Source organism: Aplysia californica, unplaced genomic scaffold (genome assembly GCF_000002075.1).
Source record: "Aplysia californica isolate F4 #8 unplaced genomic scaffold, AplCal3.0 scaffold00454, whole genome shotgun sequence".
Taxonomy (NCBI): domain Eukaryota; kingdom Metazoa; phylum Mollusca; class Gastropoda; order Aplysiida; family Aplysiidae; genus Aplysia; species Aplysia californica.
In genome coordinates, this window is record NW_004797724.1 from 504,819 (window position 1) to 525,513 (window position 20,695).

Consider the following 20,695-nt stretch of genomic DNA (forward strand, 5'->3'; position numbering starts at 1 on the left):
GTAAAGTGGGAAAAGTATGGAATGTCACCAATAACATACATGGATGTTGTAACCCTCAGCTACCACCACACTAGCCACGTGACTCACCCCTATATCACGTATGTTGTCGACATATACATAGATGACTCACCCCAATATCACGTATGTTGTCGACATATACATAGATGACTCACCCCTATATCACGTATGTTGTCGAAGTGTACATAGATGACTCACCCCTATATCACGTATGTTGTCGACGTGTACATAGATGACTCACCCCTATATCACGTTTGTTGTCGACATGCACATAGATGACTCACCCCTATATCACGTATGTTGTCGACATGCACATAGATGACTCACCCCTATATCACGTATGTTGTCGACGTGTACATAGATCACTTGGGGCACCGTCTTCTCAGAGCAGATCAAAGTCAGGACTTTCATCTTGTTGCGATCTTCATCCCCGCTCTCCCAAAATGTTTCTGTCGAATTGTCTGAAAGCAGAGGGGGTAAACAAAATGCTCATTTACATAACATTTATTAACGGTGAACACTGTTGATGACATAAATGTCTTCTATAGATTTTAAAAACAATAAACTTTTCCGAATCAACGACAGGCAAGTATTATATCAAGTTTGAAATCTTATTTGTTCTTCAAAGAAGCATACAGAGTTAGTTCATCAATCAACAGACAGGTAACACCTTTAAACAATAAAAAAAACTAGTTAACAAAATCCTTTAGTGATCAGAGAGTAAAACAAGATTCTTTCACACATTTAAGTGAAGTCTATGTTGCTGGCTAATAAGCCAAATCATTTTCTATGTACATGAATGCCAAGCTATTTTTGAAAACTTTCTTCTCTTCACCATGGCAGTTCCTTCGTCTGTACATCAGAGAACACTAAAATTAACAAAACGTATTCAAATCTCCAAGGGAAGATATGTAAATAAAAGCTTTTTTTAACATCATCCAAGCAAAGGAATGAATGGCAAATGTTTAAGTCTGTCGCAGATCACTTGATGATGATAAAATACTGGTATTCTGTTCAATTAAAAAAAACCCAACTGATTGATTGACTTAACCAAAAAAAAAAGGGCACAAACAGAATCACGGCTTAAGGAAACATTGAATGTGACCCAAAAAACCCCCACATCCTACCTGTAAGGCTTCCTATCATGGCCTGTCTACTGGAAGCTTTGATCTCTGTCATGCCCATGAGGTCCTTGAGGCACAGAACTTTGTGAGTGATCTGTTCACGGGGAGCAACAAAAATGATTCAAACAAAAACTCATGTACGCATTTTAAAAAATACCGCTTTAATGCATATTTCCTGAAGTTCTTTTTCTTCTCTTTTAAAAGAGACCTCAACATGCAAGTCTATGCTGCAGCGTCAGCTTCGTTCTATTTGCTGAGGTAAAAAGGCAAGTATCTAAACTGGAAGCAAAGGGGACGGAAAGGAGACACGGGTTAATAACTTTGTCACAATCAATAAAGTGAGGTCTGGATTCATGGAAACATTAAGAGGGTAGAATGTAGTCATAGCAGTGAATTTGGGAAGGGTTGGGAGTGGGGGGGATTTGAAAGAAATGGAGATACATAGAAAAAGGGTGAAAGCATGTGATCATGGACTGAAAAGGAAAAGGGAGGGATGTGAGACACGTGGTTCACACTTGGCTTTTACCAAGTTACAAAAACAAACACGTAATTCTCCTGAAAACTTGAACTGACACATATTCACATAGAAATACAACTAATTTTCTACAATAAAATCATTGTTAAGACAAGCTAAGCTGCAGGTGAAAAGGTTGCCGAACCAATCTCTGGCATGAAATATCCAATAAAACGATATACTGGAACACTGCTTTTTCGGGGTAACAATTTGGCATAATTTTTAGGTTTGAAAAAGTAAAATCCACCAGAGACTGTTATCATGTTGGGATTACTGCAAGACTTGTCTGCATGTCCTTTTCATAGTTCCTGGTAAATATTGGTTACAAGTAGACCTTTCAGAATTAAAAATAAAAAGCATACCAAAGCCTATAACTTCCAATAATGAACCCAAAGTTCGGTTTTAAACGTTAAATATCTTGTCCATAAAAACAATAAAAAATGAATAATTAAATAAAACATTTCAATAGCGTAATTTTTCACTGTAGATCTGCAAGAAGAGTATAACTTAAGCAACTTTATCAACTACGAAGACGGCTGGTACAAATTCTAATCTTTAATAAAAATGTCCACATCTCTGCATTTTTGTCATATTGTAACAAATTAGATCTGCTGATATCATTCTGCCAAATCCCTGTTCATCTTTTCTTTTTCTTTTTAGGGAGGAAGGGTCGTGTCAAGGGCAATGATTTCCAGGAAACCTGACATTGGTCTATTCCTCATCTATTCCCAATCTGATTTTTCTGTTCTACTGTTGTTTTTCATGTTCTGAATGGTATTGTTTTGTCATCTTTCATGAAAGATCTGCACACTGGTCTACCTTTATTTCAGTCTCCAAATAAACCAAACAAACTTTTGCTCTAGCTGTGTGGGTATCAAACCTTGACATGACAAAGAGGTACTGAGTACATTTTCAAGCTGTTTAATTCAAATCTAAAAGTAAACCAATGTTACGAAAAGTTCAAGAAATTTGGTTGAAATCTAAAATTTGATGCCAATGTTACATAGAATTCAAGTTTTCAGAATAGACCAAATCTAATTTGTAACACAAACTACGAAACTGAGATATCCTGTTATTCCAAAGTTTTAAAAAAAAGACCATTTTAACGTAAAAATTGTTTCTAAAAATCTTATCGATAGATTTAGTGATCTAATTAAATATGAACTGATTCATCCTAGCCATTAGCCTATTTTCCAAGAAACTGAAATTCAGTGGAGAGACGAAGGAATATTAATATATAAGGAATGATACTTCACTGAAACAATTAAAAGAAGTCATGATTTCTCACTGGGCTACACTCCAATGCAAAGTGTCTCTCAATTCTTCCACTAAAATCTTTTGTCTTGTGAATTTATCAAAATATAATCCCAATGAACACCTTCAACCCTTTATCTGAGGACAAAATTAAGGGAGTTTTTTCCTGAACGCAGTCTAAGCTCAGTGCACTGTAGATCATTTAAAGGGAAGAGTATCTGGAACCCAACAGGGAAATCCTGCTGGGAGTGAAAATACTCTAGGAAGGTGAGGAGAATTTGGATCAAATCAGAATTCCAACCTAACCCAAGACTGTGTGTCCGCCAAGTTCATTCCCAACTGTGCTACAGAAAACAGCTACAAAAAAAGATAATTTAATGAACATTCAAGGGGACAGCAGAAAAGGATTCCAAAAGCAAACGACGAAAGCGTTGGGAAGATAACAGTCTTAAAGAAGAAACAGTCTTAACAAACTGGCGGGATGAACTTTTCTTCGATTTACTTTTCTTCTTTTTAATGATTGTTATTCGATCCACCAGGTGTCAGGAAATTGTAAAGACAGTTCAAAACTTAATTTTCAAAGCAACTGGTTGAAAAATATGCACTATTATTCGTTCATTTTTTTTCTTTCTTATTTTCATCAGAATATCGCACAAGGGACACCCCCCCCCCCCCCATTTTTCTACAGTTTCGTTACTGCTTAACATCAAGGCCAAGGTGGTAAAAGAACACCAGAGGTATACCAGGGGTAACCTATCCGATTATCAGTGAGTCCATCACATTTGTAAGACAAAACTACACATTTTTACTTGTGTATCCTTTCCACAACAATACTAGTAGATGAAGACAGGTTCATCAACTTTAGAATTTACGTCTAACAAATTGAGTGACTACCTAATTTATAGAGAAAATGGTCACACACATTGTGTATGGAAAACTATTGAAGAAAAAAAGGAGGGGTTTTTTTTTTTTTTGGGGGGGGGGTGTGTGTGTGGGGTGCAGTTGAAGAGTGCAGAAGTACTCCAACAATGGATTTGAAATTGATGCTGAAGTCTCTGTGGCACTGGCCATGATGATGCAGATGATACTGGCCAAAACTGTGGCAACAATGGTGACAAGAACATTAGCACAGCAACATTTGACAAAGAGCAAGATGCACCACAAGCTTTTAACGTAAGATATGCAACAAGCCTTGACCCTACAAGGGGTGCACAAAACATTGTCCCTGCGAAACAGCTCCAGAAATTCAAAGCAGTGTAAAGTCAGTAAGAAATTTGCAACCTCAGTGATGCTCATACAAAAAAGAAAGGAAGAAAGAAAGAAGAAGATACAAGGAGTTGTTCGTGAAAACAGGGGGCTTTTAACCATGCAAACACTATACAAAGCTTAGAAATGTAATTAAAACACCACAGTCTCATTTCAGCAACTTAGGAAAACTTTGGTGCCAGGTTATGTGTTGGCTTAGTAGGGTGATGAAAAAACTATACAAAACTTTGAACAAACAAAAAAGATTGGCAACTTAACCAAAGCACCTGGAAATAGCTACAAGATTGATGATGCTCAAGTTACAAAGTGGGTTATGGAAAATGTTTTTCGGATCAGGTCACTCCAAAGTTGGTCAGTAGAAAAGAAAGGAAAATATAGTTGCAAACTTTTCTCATTAATAGAACAGCAGTTTTTGATGACATAACAGTGTCAGGTGAAATTAGCAATAAATAAAATAGATAATTTTTCACGAAAGCCCTCTCACATAATTGAACAGAGAAGTAGCAAAAATTGTTTGATCTATTGATGAGGTATTTAGTATTCAAGCAACTTCGCACAATGTAAGACCAAATCAAAACTTGAATCAAATGATTTATCTTTTGCAAATTCCTCCTAAGTCAACAGTTAATGAAGCAGGAACTTACGAGTGAACATTTACAACATACTAGCTAAAACAATTTGTTACAAATTCTTGCAAAATTATTTCTCATAGGACCATTTTTTCCCTGGAGGACAAGGCAATAAAGTTAAGCAATGAGAGTTTAGATTGGAAGTATAAATATTATTCGCATAAATCAAAATGCACATTTTCAATCTTTAATAGAAAATTTCATTCCAGTGCAAAAGAATCAATTCATATCAAGAACCATAATGGTTTGAGATTCCAGAATGCAACAATCTTCAATAGGCAAAGAAATATAATTATCTTGAATAAAAGTAAGGCAAGGGGAAAAAAAGAAATGAAATGCAGTTGGCAAAATCAAACAAAAATGCTATCAGGAAAAAGTTAGCAGCAACAGTACCAAATGTTTCATATTGGGAAAAAGACAAATAGGACTAAAAATGTCAAGCTCACCGGATCAAACATGGACACAGATCTTCGCATCTATCCAGAACAAACAAAAACGAAAGATAAGATATTTTTCACAACAGGAAATCATTTGCACAGTCTTCCTGTACAAGACAATTTTCTTCAGGCCGAAAGCTGTAACGGCCTCTTCAGGTCTTTTGACATTGTTCTAACGCTTTACATCCATTCAAGCCTTCGAGGTTTGGCTTACACTTTATCCCCTGTTCATATTCCAAGCGATGTGCAAGCAAACAACACAAGTCTCTAATAGGAAGCAAAGTGTGTTAGTTTAAGTAGGCTACCTGATCTGACTGATTTTTGGTGATAAACATGTAAGGGACAAATAGTGTTGTTGCTGTGTTGTTGTTGTGTTATTGTTCTGCTGTGGCTGTGTTGTTACTGTGCGTTGTTGTTGTGTGCTGTAGCTGTGTGTTGTTGTTGTGTGCTGTAGCTGTGTGTTGTTGCCATGAGTTGTTGTTGTTGCTGTAGTTGCTATGTGTTGTTGCTGTGTGTGTTGTCATTGTTGAGTATAATCAAACTTCACTGGGAAGTGGATGAGGCAGTAGGAAAACCTGTAAAGCACAAAAAGGAGCCAATACCAGACTTGCCACCAACCACCCACCAAAGAGACTAACACTTAACCTCAATGACATCATCTGGGCAAAATTCAAAATTAATTCCCACCAAAACTGAAAATGCCTTAGTATATGTGAGGCAGCATGATGAAATCAGGTGCTTGTCAAAATAACGAAATCGTAGAAACAAGCATTATTCCGCCAGTTTGGAAATTTTGAACGAATATTTATTTTTTGGCTTAACCTCTTTTATGTCCATATAAAAACATATTTCCATGTGAATTTTACAGAAAAATATTGATTAAAGGCACAAAATACGTCATTTTTCAGTTTTCAAAGACTCTTTAACTATTGGAGTTACCAAACTTTGGCGGCCACTTTCTCGATAATTTCACCATTGAAATAAGGCAACCTCACTTTCTTCAATTGCAGATATCTGTGTTCTATTCAAGATAAATGGACATTTATTTCATAAGAAGCAAGGCAAATAAATCAGCTTTCAGATGATTCCAATATATTGACGAGCTCCTGATTCCACCGCATCCCAACACAGGGTACCTTTGAAATCAGAATGTGTCTTCCTGAAGACAAGGGGCCCTAGGAAAAATGGTCATAATATACATAAAAATCAGTAGCACTGCAGGTTAAAGAACCAGCAGTCGACTACTCCTGAGATCTAGCACGAGAACACAAAGATTTAAGTGACACAAAGGACAGTCATGCTTTCAGTCCTTTACTGAATATGGAAAATGAGAGAAGGAAATGGATCTCTAAAAGAAAACGCTGGATGGAATAATGTCAAGGTAGCAGAGCATATATGCCAATGGCTATTACTTCCAAACAGATACTCAAGTAATGTTTCACCCTGTCTAAAAGCTGGGGGAAGATTGTTCATCGTCAAAGAGTCATTTGTTTGGTATAATTGAACAAACAATTTTCCACCTCTTTCATATTTCTTACAGCCAAAGCAATTGCTATAGATTTTAGTTTATGCACAAACATGCCAAGACAAAAACAATGCTCCACTTGCATGGATGGAAGCTAGAGTATAACCAAGTCATGTGACTGTAAATGTCCTCCAATCCATAAAAAAACTTAAACAACTTTTCAAAAAAGAAGCCAAGATCTGCGCACTCAAATCAAAAACAACTTTAAGGACAAATAATAGCGCAGAAATTCCACAATCCATGACCCCTAACTGCTGTTGTACATGACAGGATAATGGCCCAACATCATCATGAACTGACAAAGATAAAACTAACGCTGAGAACAAGAGGAATGAGAAGACGACACAGGAGAGGTTGGCAGGCACACTCTGAATTAGTCCAAAGGTGTTCAGCGAGCGAAGAACGATCAAATATGCACGTTGGAACCATGCCACCACAACAAAAAACACAATGTACCCTTCTCTGGCATCATATAAAAGTTATCATTTATAGTGCAGTCAAAAATTCGAGGCGCAATTTATCTTCAAATATTTCTTAAACGGGTGAATGACCGTCACTCATACTTTACACAGCAGTTGGTATTAATTTGTCTTAACTTGATCATATTTTTCCACAACAATTGAGGCTAAAAAGAACTTTACTTCATAAATTTACATAAAATACTATAAATATCCGTCTCATGGAAAATGGAATTATTAACAGCACTTTCCGCTTCTTGCCCACATTTTGTATAAGTATATGGCCTACGTCACAGCTCACCAATGACACTTTACTGGCAAAACTTGTGACAAGAAATTAATCTTACAGCGAACACATCTTTTTGCACTAAAGGTTTTCAAAACATGGGTTCAATATTAGTATTTACGAAGGAATTTTTCTAGAATAGTCTACAGGTGTTTGAAAAAATATTCACCAGTTAAGACAAATTGATATAAGTCATTGTGCAAACATTGGAGAATCTATGTTCAATAGTTGAGGAGATATTTGACAATAAGTTACGCACGAATTTTTGACCTCCCTATAGGTGATCATTTAGGTTTGCTCTTCAGAGAATAACTCAAGCATTGAGTATAGGGTGGACAACTTTGACAAACTACTTTAAACTTTAAGCCCATGTTTAAACAATATGATACCTATATATACCAAAAAGTACCCAAACATAGTATGAGACTCAAGTATAAAGACATGCAACAGCTAGAAATAAATCTATCCCCTTGGTGAAATCTAATTGAGTAACATGCACATGCAATAGTTGAATTGGTTTATGGCTACTTTCAATAAAGCAAGGTGATTTCAGACGAGAGAAATCTCTGACTATGAGATGATTTCTGATGGACACTTGATATAAACTGCCAGCCTTACAATTTGGACATAGCTGGACAGGCAACACATAGCTCTATAATAGACGCAACAAAATACCCCTGTTCAAACTTTAGTGAGAATTTTATGTCACTTGCAACACAATAAGGTTATATAAGTGCCAAAGATTAGGTTTTACAGAGAGTAACTAACACAAGAGGGGAGATAATGAAGAGAGATGTTTGAGAGAAAGCAGAACCAAACCACACTAGAGCACCGGCCAACCACCCACACAATACTGCGGTACTGAGTGAACTTTAATTAGTTGAAGTAAGAAGTAACTTGTTTGTGTTGAGTCACGTTAGTCCATGTATGTGTGTTTGTGTACATGTGTGTGTTTGTGTATGTGTCTGTGTATGAGTGAGAGTAGTTTAGTTAGTTAATTTGAGAAACTTAATTTGCGAGTCAGCTTTACACAAATAGAGTCATGATGTGCTGAGAAAAAGCAAGATAAAAACAAAGGAAGAATAGTAAATAAGTAGACCTTCACAGCACGGCCATCCATCCATCCACTCCCGCGTGCATGTGAGTATGTATGTGTGTGTGTGTGTGTGTGTGTGTGTGTGAGTGTGTTTGTAGTGTGTGAATATGAGCATGTGTGAGAAGCTTAGAACACAACAGAACAGTATCAAATAATAGCCATAGAAGAGTCACTGTTTAAAAAATATAAAAAATTAACAAAGACATTGAACTGAGAGGAAAAACATTTGTGAAAAGTCAACTAATAGCAAGAAATGGTGAAAGGCTAAGAAGAGGAAATGAATGTGAACTATTAGAACTGGACCGCTGTGAGTGGGGCAAAGGGAGAACACTGTGGTTGAAGAGAAAGAGATTGAAACTGAAACAAAGGGAAAGTGGGGGTAGAAAGGTAGAAAGGAATTAAAAGTGGATAAAAAGATCGTCTTGAAACTGGGAGAGGGGAGATGATGAAGAATATGTAAAGGCAAAAAGTAAGAAACGAGGAAAGAAAACTTGACTACGTGGGGAAATATGGAAAAAGAAGAGGTAATCTTAGGTTTGAGTTTGAGTAAAGAGAAGCACATCTACACAATATCAGTCATATAGTGCAGGGATGATGCAAGACAAATAGACAGAAACAACAGAGGGGAAGACAAAAAATACTTTTTAATAAATATACGCAAACATTCCCAAAACTAGACACAGGTCAAGAGTGCACGAGCGAGGGTCACTTCCAACAACGTCCACCTTGGACTTCCAAGGCTTTCAGGACACACAGCACAGTAAGAAAGAACAGAGTTAGACAACAGAAGAAGAGGAGTTCATGAAACCCCAGACAGAATGGAACAAAAGAAAAGGAAGATGCATGTTGTTGTTGTTAGCGATCCAGCAGCATCTGAGCGTTAACTCTTCTGCATGATGTCATTCTGTAATAGCTGCATGTCTGTTCTAATTGTAAGGAAGATGAATGAAATGAAACAATATTAGGGATGAATCTAGGTCTTGCCAGTTTGTCTTAGCAAACAGATGAACATCCACACAATGCAAGGAAAAAGTAAGAAAGATAGACAGAATGACTGACAGGGAAAGAAAAGAAGCAAGATTTAAAAGTTGAGCCCTGCAACTGCCTGCCTGGGTCCTGCCAGATTACTATAACCAATTAGATGCTCTTAAGAGACAGACATCACTAGACATTACACAAAACAAGACAAATGCCAGCGTATAAGAGACAATAAAAATAAAGAAGCAAAACCTCTGGCACTGGACTCCTACTCCATTCAGTTTGGAGTGTCCGAGATGCAGCTAGCCAAATACTAAAGTGTCTATTTTTTACCTTCATAGACTGATGGCTGTTTTTTTTTTTCTAAAGAGAGAAAGAGAGAGCTTGAGAGAGAGAGAGAAAGAAAGACAAAAAAGAGAAAAAGAGAGAGAAAGAGACCGAAAGAGAGAGATAGAGGGTGAGAGAGAGAGAAAGAGAGAGAGAGAGAGAGAGAAAGAGAGAGAGAGAGAGAGAGAGAGAGAGACAAGTATGAGGGTCAGACTGACCATGGAGGCATCCAGCTGCCCCTCCTCTGGCTCCTCCTCTGACTTGCTGAGGATGCGGCTGAGGTTGCTGAACACGTGAGACTCGTGCAGGAACTGGTGGTCCGACTGCATGAACTGCAGGCAGTAGCAGCGCACCGCCATTTGCTGGGAAATGAGCACAGATTTAATCTTTCACATTCTGGGTAAAGGAAAGCACATTGACAGGAAAATGAGTCTTTCACTGCAGGGAAAAGGTTGCTATATTATTACCCTAGAAGACCTGATAGCATTATGAAACAATCTCAACTTCCAGACAGTGCAAACTGCCATTTTATAGGTGCTAAGGCACCAACTTACTGACAAAACCTTTCACTGTCTCTGGCTGGGTACCCATTCCCACTTGGGTAAAGTGAGGAAAACTCTGGAAAAGTACCTTTCCCAAGAACACAAGATCGTACATGCGCTTGAACCCCTGACCTTGCAACCCCACAATTATGAGTCTGCTAGCCTAACCACTCGACCAAAATCTGTTTATTCTTTTTTATTCAAAGTAAACTCATTCCATAACAATGCTTGAGAACTGAAGCAATACATCATAAAATCGGTTCATTCTTTTTGAACCACCCTATATATCATCACAATATTTTCATGTCTCCTATCTGTTCAAGTTCTTCCAGTCAGTCTGAGGAAATCAGGAACTTGTCACTTCTCTGTCATTTTGAGTTTTGGGGCTTTTCAGAAAGCTAGAATCTCCCTGATTATTATGCATTCAAAATTTTTCAATTATTGTTTCTAAAAGCTGAGATTCTGCATTATGAAGTAACGAAATGCAAAAAAAACAAACTGAGAAAAATGCTTTCAAAGTTCACCATTATTTCTTTTTAATATCTGAATGCAAATTTTTTTAAATTGAGAAAAAATATCTTCAAGTGGTTTTTACAAAAAACAGCTCTTGAATTATATTCTAAAATGGTTGGGGTATGCATAACTCAAAATCAACCAGAACTGGCTGCAAGGACTATTTTTGTCAATATTTTGGTTTGAGGTTTAGCAAGAAGCTCCTGATTTTCTCAGACCGGCCCACATATCTCATCAGATTACACAAAATATCTTATCAGATTAGACAAAACTAGACAGTAAAATTCGGGTCATTACCTGCAAAGCTGATCCCATGGGCAGGAGCATCATGAGATCACTGATGGTCTGCAGCAAAGTGTGGAAGGTCTCAGGGAGCTGGGCGGCAGCTTTGCCAGCAATGACAATATCTGACATGGGGTGGTCACACATTGGCACGTCCTGGGGACAGGAAGATGGAAATGAAAGAGAATGTGAGTGTTGTGTTTGTGTATGAGTGTGTACCCCTGTGAGTATGTACACGTACCCATGTGTGTTTGTGTGTATGTGTGTGTCTGTGGGGACATGCGAGTGTGAGCATGCATATGAGTGTGTGTGCGTGTGTATGTGAGAGAGTGTGCCTGCTTGTACCTGTAAGTGTGAATATGTGTGTGCATGTGTACCCATGTGTGCGTGTGTGTGTGTGTGTGTGTGCATATGTGTTTGGGTATACCTGCAGTGAGCTTCAGTCAAGCTCAAATGAGCCAGGCCTACTCTGTAATCCCAAACTGTCACATGCAATGCAGTTATCACATACTAAGTGCCTTGCAAAAAAAAGAATTGTATCCAAACAGTGAAAAAGTAACAAACAGCTGCTTATTTAAGTCACCATAAGGTGAGCTATTACGCAAAAAAAAAAAAAATGAGTTGAAGTAGTACAAAATCATTGGTCACAGCACCTTTTGCGACGAGACATTTTTAGCTGTAGGGCCTAAAGATTACAGATCCCTCTAATGATCTAAAGAGAAAAAAGTTCTAATATTGCAGATCATGTCACAATGTGGTGGAATCAGGCACTTTTTAATTTTTTTTTTAGCATAGGGAGTTACTGGTATAATGTTAAAGCTTGTTCATTTGCCTTGATTTAAATGAAAAAAAGAATACCTGTAGTGTCCTTGGAAACTGCACATTAATATTTTTTTGGTCTTTGATCAGCATTTTTCAGTAGATTCCATGCAGGAGTGTTTTTATAGTGGACATGAACGGTGTTGAGCTCAAAATTTAAAAAATCGGTAAAAATTGCCCTACAAACTGAGAAATGCAGAGTTCTTCAATTTCATTATTTTGACAAACGTCTGATTTCACCACAATGTCACACATATATTAAAAGAAGAAAAAAATCCCACACTTATAATATCTTAGAAGGTTTATTTGTTCAGACAGCATTTCCCAATCATGCTCCCCTAAGGCATCGTAGCTCCCAAGTGACCAACACTTTAAGACCACTGAAAGAAAAAGGATTATCTCTCACCTCTAGGTCTTTCTTTGGCTCCTTTTTCTTCGCTTCGCCTTCCCCTTCTTCCTCGGCATCTGTCTCATCCTCAGAAGCAGGTATGAGTGAGTCGACAAAGAACCAGAGTAAGTCATGCAAACAAATCTGCTGCACCACACTGCGGATCAACCAGTTCATAGCCTGTCCAGGGGGAAAAAAAACCCAAATCAAATTATCAACATTTCAAACTCGGTCCTTGTGGTCCTATAGAGGAAAAATTTCACCCAGCCAGTATAAACTATCAGCTAAAACACCAGTTGAAATTAAAGAGGAACAAGAACCTAAAAAGTAAAATGACACATCTGCTTCGCGTTCATTAAAAGGTTATTAACGCCTCCTCCTCAAAAACTTTAAATGGCCTAAACTGTGTCGATGGTGGTGTAAAACATGAACAGGGTCGACGTAATCCCCAACCTCCCAACAAAATATATCTTATAAAAGGAGACAGATTGTCATTTTCCCACTGACTATTATTTTAACAATAGCCCTATGTACAGTAGCCAGCACAGAGGAATGCAGCTCTGATTTCACAGTAAAAAATGTTTCACTATCGAATACACCTGTTATTTAAACAGGCCAAATTATAGCTGTCCAAGAGCCCAACTGTTCCATCCTGTATATGGAAGTTCCATGTGGTCCTTACATTGAAATGTGCAGAATAAAATGTGCTACTATTCCAAATTAAAGAGGATTGTGTAAGACACTGATGATATGCTATAGGTAACACAAATACAGTCTGGTATACACATAAAAAAATTGGTGGGATGTGAAAACCTACCAAATTCTCTATGTAAGAATTTCAGGCTACATCAAAGGAGATAGACCAAGTCTAGCAATTGGGTCAAAATTTTACATGAATAATGCCACCAATGCCACACCACCAAGCTTGTTGGGTTCGTAGCCACTTAAACATTAAGCTCATTAGGGTTTTTGACATTAATTTTTTGCACATATGCAAAAGGATGTATACATAAAAAAATTTTGGGACCTGAAATTCTGTTTGCTGTGTGCATGTTTGGGGTATGCATGCTGAACTGCAGTCCTTCAAGAAACTATACAGATACCAAAATGTGACTTTCCACACACCCCACTGACTTCCATAAAAGGGATACCCCTTCCTCTTACCTGCATGGCAAAGACACGACACATGGCTTTCCTCAATGCCTGCTTCATGGCCAGCTGTAAGCCTTCCAGATCGTGTCGCTGGACAATGAATTCCATGACTGGACGTTGCAGAGTGTGGCCTCCATTCCTCTTCTCCACAGCGCTGATTAGTCTGGTCATTGCGGCCGACGGGTGCTTCAGCAACGAAACTCCTCCATCTGGTTCAGATATTTAAAAAATACTTTGAATATGAATAGAGAAATCATGTACTGAGTCATTATCTTTCACATCACGTGTGGAACATGATGGGGATGAAAAATTTGTCGAGACAACAATGACAGCGTATACACATTTCTGAAGCAGGGTTTTCAAACTAAGACAGCACAAAATGTCTTCAAGGCCCGCCTTGAAAAACTGATATCAATGCACTAGCCCTGAATATTAAAGTACCCTGTGTGGTAATTAGACTAAAATCTTAAATTCACGATGACGAGCAAATCAAGTCTAAAGTTTGAATAAGGAAGATTCGCATTTAAAGGTGAATGTACGTGTTGTAGGCTCATAACTCACTCTGACAGTGCACTCCACTTCCTGACTTGCATCCCAGGAAGTGGAATATTGAGAAGTTTCTTAAAACGTTTTGTTGCTCTACCACAACACACACTTACTTTTATCCGCCGCTTATACCCTTTTGGGTGTCACGGCACAACACACACACTCAGTTTATTTCTGATCCACAACCTAGGAAAATTTTAAGCTGAATGGTTCATTTCAACTTCTCCACTGTTTGAATTAGGCGACTGCTTGGAGAACGGGCTACATTTTGTAGTGCAAGTCTGTCCCTTCGAATTTTATTTTGATGCATAGAAATTTACACTTCACAACAAAACGTTTGAAAAACAGCAGGCCCCAATGGTAGGGATTACAATCATATCTTTATGTATAATAAGGCTAAGGCTGTTTTGGCTTTTTTAAAGCTTGCCTCACTTACCTACGACACTTCCGCTGTTGTTGCGTCGTCGCGAAGACACAGACACAGCCCGTGAGAAGACAAACTCCTGCTCGTCAGCATCGTTCTCCGACGTGTACTCAGAGACGCTGCGGTGGAAAGCCTTTTTGTGTCCCTCTTGCTCCCAGTCCGGGCTGGTGCCAGCGCTCTTTGTCATTGGTTGCTTCTCCAGCAGAGCTCTTGTGTTTTCATGCTGGAGTAAAAACAAGAGTGGAAAAGAGCATTTGAAAATAAAAATGGCGACAAAGACAGACAAATACACAAAGCATCCACTTTTTTAAAAGCCTGAGTAAAGAGTAAAAGTTTGTTGGAACATCAGGAAAACGTTATGTCAACATTCCTAAAGAAAAAAAGGGGGACATAAACTTATACAAAATACCCTAAAGATGTCATCCTTAAAGATAACATAAGAAACATTTACATCAAAGGGATCAGGAACAAGCCATGAAGTTTTTAATCCTCCTGGCACATCGTTTAACATCCTAAAGGTTATTTGCATGGAAGAAAGTATGTGATCCTTTTTCCATTATCATTAGTTCTTTGAGGATTAGTAAAGCTGAATGAAACAATTACATTAACCCTGATCTCTGTTTAGATAATAGAAATAAAAATAGTAACCACAGCAATGGACAAAAACAAAGAGAGGTAGAGACATATCAGTCCACATCAGAGATGGTTTGAGCATTTAAAATAAAAAGTTACAAAAATGACCTTCCTAAAAAAGCCCATCTTGAGATCTCACCTTCAAAGATGGCAGCAACTGTGAAAATGGACGTGTGTCCTGCCCTAAAGAGCCTGACCTGGCCAGAGGACTATGCCGCGGTTCAGTGGGCAGACGTGGCCGATATGGAGGCAAATTCTGCTTCTGATGTAGCGGACTGCTCATGGACCCTGAGCGTAAAAACACCCTCTCATCTTCTGCGACGAAAAAGTCCTCGGCAAAGGCCGAGTCCGAGTTCCCCGCATTGTGAAGGTTGAGATACTGGAAGGGTACAGGAGGGAAAGGGTCGGGGTCGGTGCCACTTTCGCTGACACTGGGAAGGTACATGTCCCCACCGCGGGGGAGGGACAAGGGCCGCGACTTGTTGTGCTTGGGCAGGGAGAGTCCCGAGGAACTGGCCAGCTCCAGGAGGAACTGAGCGTTGTTCTTCAGGATGTGGTGAGCCTCCATGGGAGACAGGAAGTTCTGGGGCTTGCCACCGGCGGAGGAAGCAGACCCAGGAGCCAGGCTCATGCTTTTCTTCCTTCCTTTCCGATTTTTGTCTTTTGAAGATTTCTTTTCCTCCAAGAAGAAAGAGATGGGAATTAGAAATTCAGAATTTATTCACGATATGTTCCTCATAAAAGGTGGACATTTTCCCTTTCTTTTACAAACATTTTCTTCAGTTAAATTGCACCTCTGTATACATAAAATTCTGACAAGATGGTAACTCTGCTAGGAAAAAGCCCAAAGAAACCCCAGTAACAATTAAATGCTTCCCTAAAAAAAAAAAATGTCCCGTCTATCTTCAAAGGTCAAGCTAACCAGTCTCCCACATACATTCAAGAACTCATTGTACCATACACACCATCACGTGAACTAAGATCCAGTGGCTCTAGACTAATTTCAACACCTCATGTGTCACTGAAGAAATACGGTGAGAGAGCTTTTTCTTTTTCTGGGCCAACAGTTTGGAACACTCTCCGTCATGATTTGAGAAGCGAAATAAAACTTGATACCTTCAAAAGGGGACTCAAAACACATCTATTTAAGAAATATTTTAATTAATGGACAGTACCTTTGCCTTTTTGTATGAGCATTTTTAATTGTCTTAAAGAATGTTGCTGTCAAAAAGTGCGCACATGATGAATTTGTATGGTGTTTGTATGAATGCGTTTTTAATCTCCTATGTACGTCTTGGGCCCATGTTGTGGGGAAAGGCGGGATACAAATGCTCTTATTATTATTATTATTATCTGCAACAAGAAATGGACCGTTTCAAGACATACTCTATGAAAGTACCTAATGATCAAAAGTAAGATTACACCATTTCAATGGAACTACAGAACACCTACCCAAAAAATTATTATCATCATTAATGTTATCATTATCATTATTGTTAATATTATTATTATTATTATAATCATTATCAACAGAGAGCTACTTAGAGCATGGCCTTCTACTCACCTTCATGTACCTCTCTCGGCACTTCTCACACAGCAGATACCAGGAGCACTCTCCAATACCGCCCTCACCACAGGTGCCAGCCCAGCCCCCGCCGAAGATACCACTGGAGTTGTAGCCTTTGCCTCCTGCATGCTTCCCACAGCCCGGGTGAGCCTGGCGCATGTGGTAAGTCACAGGGTGTGGAAACATACCCTAAGGGTGACACCAGAATGCAAGCAATGGAAGTACCGTAGTGTAAAAGAGCAAAATAAATACAAGTTACGAAAACTCATTATTTTTAATACCCCTTGCATTTTCTGCTGAAAAAAAATTAAATACAGATACAATCAAATATGAAACAAAAAGACAAAGAACACTGGCAGTGAACCAGAGAAAAGTTTTGGATTTAGTACACAGACATGTTTTATGATTCCCGCCAACATTTAATAATTTAGGAGGCAGCTGCTTCGACCAAACTTGAAAAAATTCTTCATAAAATAACTTCCCCTGAGTAGGATTTGAACTCATGCCTTCGGCAAGCAATGGTGGAGAGAGTAAAATTTGCACCATAGACACCAGTCCAGAACCACAGACCCACTAGCAAAGAAATATGGATGGTATCAAGATGCGCAGGCTGAATTTCCAGAACCTAAAGGACTGTGTGATTAGAAAAAGACTGGCACAGTATGAAGAGATAGAGACATATAAGTCTGTCATACAACAAACACAAAGACTGGAGCATTTCATATTTCCGGAAACCAATGCAATAAACACCAAAAAATATGGCAACCCGAATAAACAGATAACTGTCTACCGGCAGTTCACTTAGAACAGTTACATCATAGCAAGAGACAGACTCTACACATATGCAATAGCACCAGTTTTAATGTAGAGACCTTTGGAAAAAAAACAAAACCCTTTCACATTTAGTCTTTGACTCCATTACAAAAATGTATATGCACAGCAGGCCATCTTGGGAGTAAGAGTAAAGCATAACCTCCATATGTCGTTATGCACATTGACGAATACAGCTACCTGTTTCCTTTCCTACAATATACACTGTTTCGACCACACTGTGAGCCCAGTGATCCCAGAGCTGCACACCAAGTCAAATCAGCACCAAAAGGCAGATCCAAGAGTAGTTTGTTTTGTTTTAGTAGAGGTTTTATGGCACTTGCAAATGCATAAGGTCATATGAGCGCCAGAAGATTAGAGGTGTGACAAGAGAGTAACAAACATAAAAAAGAAGAAGGGCAGATAAGGACGATAGATGTTTGATAGCAAAGAAGAAGCAAACCACACCAGAGCACTTGCCAACCACCCACAGGAGTAGTTTGCGCTAAATTTCAAATTTTTTTTAAAGGACAAAGAAAGGAGGAGGATTATTTACCTGACAGAGATCACAGAAAGTGTCGGCATCTCTCCCAGCTCCCCCCGCTGCGGCCGCTGCAGCCAAAGGATGAACGTCTCCCCCAGCTCCTCCGGGCGGGGGACGGAACATGCGGACAAACGCATCACCAAACATCTCCTGGGCCCTCCCTGCCAGGTTGGGAATACCTGAGGGGGACGTGGGCAATCAGAATATTTTAGAGCAGAAAAACTCTAAAAGTCTTTAAATCTTAATATTCAGGTGAAAACACCAAGATGTTTCTTGACTTTAATAGTAGAGTGAAAACACTAGAGAAAACATGCAACGGGAAAAATTACTGATGGTTAAGATTCAATGACAGCTTGCTACACATAATTCATTCATTATTTTCACTGAAAACACATATTAAATAAGGAAGTCTTTACAACCATGAAAGGCAATCCTTATATTCCCGTAAAGCAACGCTTTTGTACTTAAATGGCACCTCTTACATTCCTACACCTCACACATCCCCACCAAGGCAAACCCTGAAAACATTCCATCCACTCACCACCACCTCCTTCCATGATGGGCAGTGGGGCCGGCTTGGCTCCTTTCCTCCTCTTCATTTTTTTCTCCTTGTCGCGGTCCTTCTCGCGTCGCTCGTGCTGCTTGATGCGGGCGGCCATGGCGGGGCTCGGGGGCACGGCGTCCTGGCTCATCACCTGCACCACAGACTCGGACAGCTCCTCCCAGAAGTGGACCAAGTGCTGAAGGGTCTTGGGCAGCTGGGTTTCCTGGGGGGAGGGGAGGGGCACAAAAAGTCAAATTGTGGTGTTATAAATACAATGAGGATGTTAATTGCCGTCCCTCCTCCCTTTTTTTGGGGGGTGGGGGTGGGATGATTGTCAAAATGCGGTACATGGTTATATAAATATCATGGCGCAGATATCTTTCTTTTTTTTATGTCAAAATGTGGTTATATAAATATAAAGTGAGTATTTTTGTTCCTTTTTACCTTCTAGAAAAATCTACTCTTGAAAAAAAAGGAAAGAGTGACATCTTCATTAAATACACAATTTTTGTAAAGAGAGAAGGGCACACTGATACAAGGTACAAAGGAATACTAACCTTTCATTCAGTCAGAACAATAATGGGGGCGTGGTGCGCAAGCAATCATCAACAGTTAAGGCAAAAAAGGGGAACATAGACAAATGAAGAAGTCCAGAAAATTGCTAACAAAACTTTATTTGGACAGAATTCATAGTCATACATAATATATCTAAGACAACTTTTCTCAGAAGACACCCCATACAAAAATACTATTTATAAAGACTAGATACATTTCGATCTCACACTCTTACGCAATGAATCCAGCACAAGAGAGGTGAGCCATAAACGAACTACTCATCTTTTTCAAAATATCTCTGTCTGTTCAGAAAAGGGAGCTTTTTTTAAAGGATGTGGCAGAGGATAATTAAAAAGATGGAATCTAGACCTCTCTCAATGACTAAAGAAAAATGTCACAGAGGCTAGACACGTGACACTTGAAATATCTGTTTTCAGATAGGTGTCATGAAGAATATGCTCAGAAAGGGTTTGAATCTGTTTGAGTTAGAGTAAACAGAAGTACATCTACACAAAGACGGTCACTCAAAGCAAAGAAAAAAGCAAGATAAACAGATAGCATTATGAGAGGGAAAGAAAGAAACTACAAGAGGTTCCCTTCCACCATCCATTTTTGAAACAGACAGGGTACATAGAAAAGAAACTAGCTACTCGTATTTTATAATGTACTTACTTAATACATGTCAAAAAGTTGTCATCACAAATGACAGATCTACACAAAATGTAGCAACCACCATCAGCAGTAACTCTCAGACAAACCTTGTCTCCTTTTGGCTTGGCTGCTGCCTCAATCAGCGCGTGGAACTGGGCGGTGCCTCCCTCCGACTTGTGCCGCTCCACCTGTCGCTTGATGGATCCCATGGGCGAGGAGCCGCTCTCCACGTCTGGCAAGAGAGGAAGGAAGAACCATAAGACAGTTTGTTTGTTTATTCAGATAAAGAGAAGCACATCGACACAATAGTGGTCATTTTGTACTAGGGAAAAAAGTAAAGATAGACAGAAACAACAGAGGGAAGGTTAAGAAGTAGGACCTACCACTGGCGCCGTCCAACCATCCACCATAAGACAGTGAGACAAGCTTTCTCCATTAACTCCTTTGGTTTGAAAAAAGATAAGCACATCCACATTATAACACCACATAATAACAGACATTAGGCGCTGGGGAAAAGTAAGACAGACAGACAGAAATAGATGGAGAGTAAAGTAAAACTTTCCTGTGGCACCCTTCAACCATCCATGTTTCAAATAATTTAAAGTCTGTATGTTTTATTGATTTTTATATGAAGTTCGTTTCTGTATTACCTGACTGATGCAAATTTCTTCAAAAATGGCGCCCTATGCCCAGGGCAAAGATGAAAGAAGAGAATAGGTTACAAAGAAAGGGTTGATGTATGAAAGTAAACATAACACATGTAAAAAAACACCCCAAAGTACATGTGCAGGCATTTCATTGGTCATTCCACAA

The 20,695-nt window shown here is 39.0% G+C and overlaps 1 protein-coding gene across 8 annotated transcripts in view; it reads right to left on the minus strand.

The window, feature by feature from the left end:
- The window catches only part of LOC101848305 (E3 ubiquitin-protein ligase MYCBP2), a 131,588-nt gene that overhangs the window by 22,602 nt on the left and 88,291 nt on the right, over window positions 1-20,695 (minus strand). For 5 of the 8 annotated variants that reach the window (XM_035971538.1, XM_035971537.1, XM_035971534.1 and 2 more), the window contains 13 exons: window positions 19,990-20,114; window positions 18,674-18,899; window positions 18,145-18,311; window positions 16,776-16,967; window positions 15,351-15,890; window positions 14,591-14,801; window positions 13,621-13,817; window positions 12,475-12,636; window positions 11,265-11,405; window positions 10,131-10,274; window positions 5,252-5,281; window positions 1,146-1,236; window positions 346-479 (listed from right to left, as the gene is read on the minus strand). In XM_035971538.1, the coding sequence (XP_035827431.1) occupies window positions 346-479; window positions 1,146-1,236; window positions 5,252-5,281; window positions 10,131-10,274; window positions 11,265-11,405; window positions 12,475-12,636; window positions 13,621-13,817; window positions 14,591-14,801; window positions 15,351-15,890; window positions 16,776-16,967; window positions 18,145-18,311; window positions 18,674-18,899; window positions 19,990-20,114 (2,360 nt within the window). The remainder of the gene's footprint in view (window positions 1-345; window positions 480-1,145; window positions 1,237-5,251; window positions 5,282-10,130; window positions 10,275-11,264; window positions 11,406-12,474; window positions 12,637-13,620; window positions 13,818-14,590; window positions 14,802-15,350; window positions 15,891-16,775; window positions 16,968-18,144; window positions 18,312-18,673; window positions 18,900-19,989; window positions 20,115-20,695) is intronic. The other 3 variants (XM_035971539.1, XM_035971536.1, XM_035971535.1) reach the window with 2 other exon arrangements.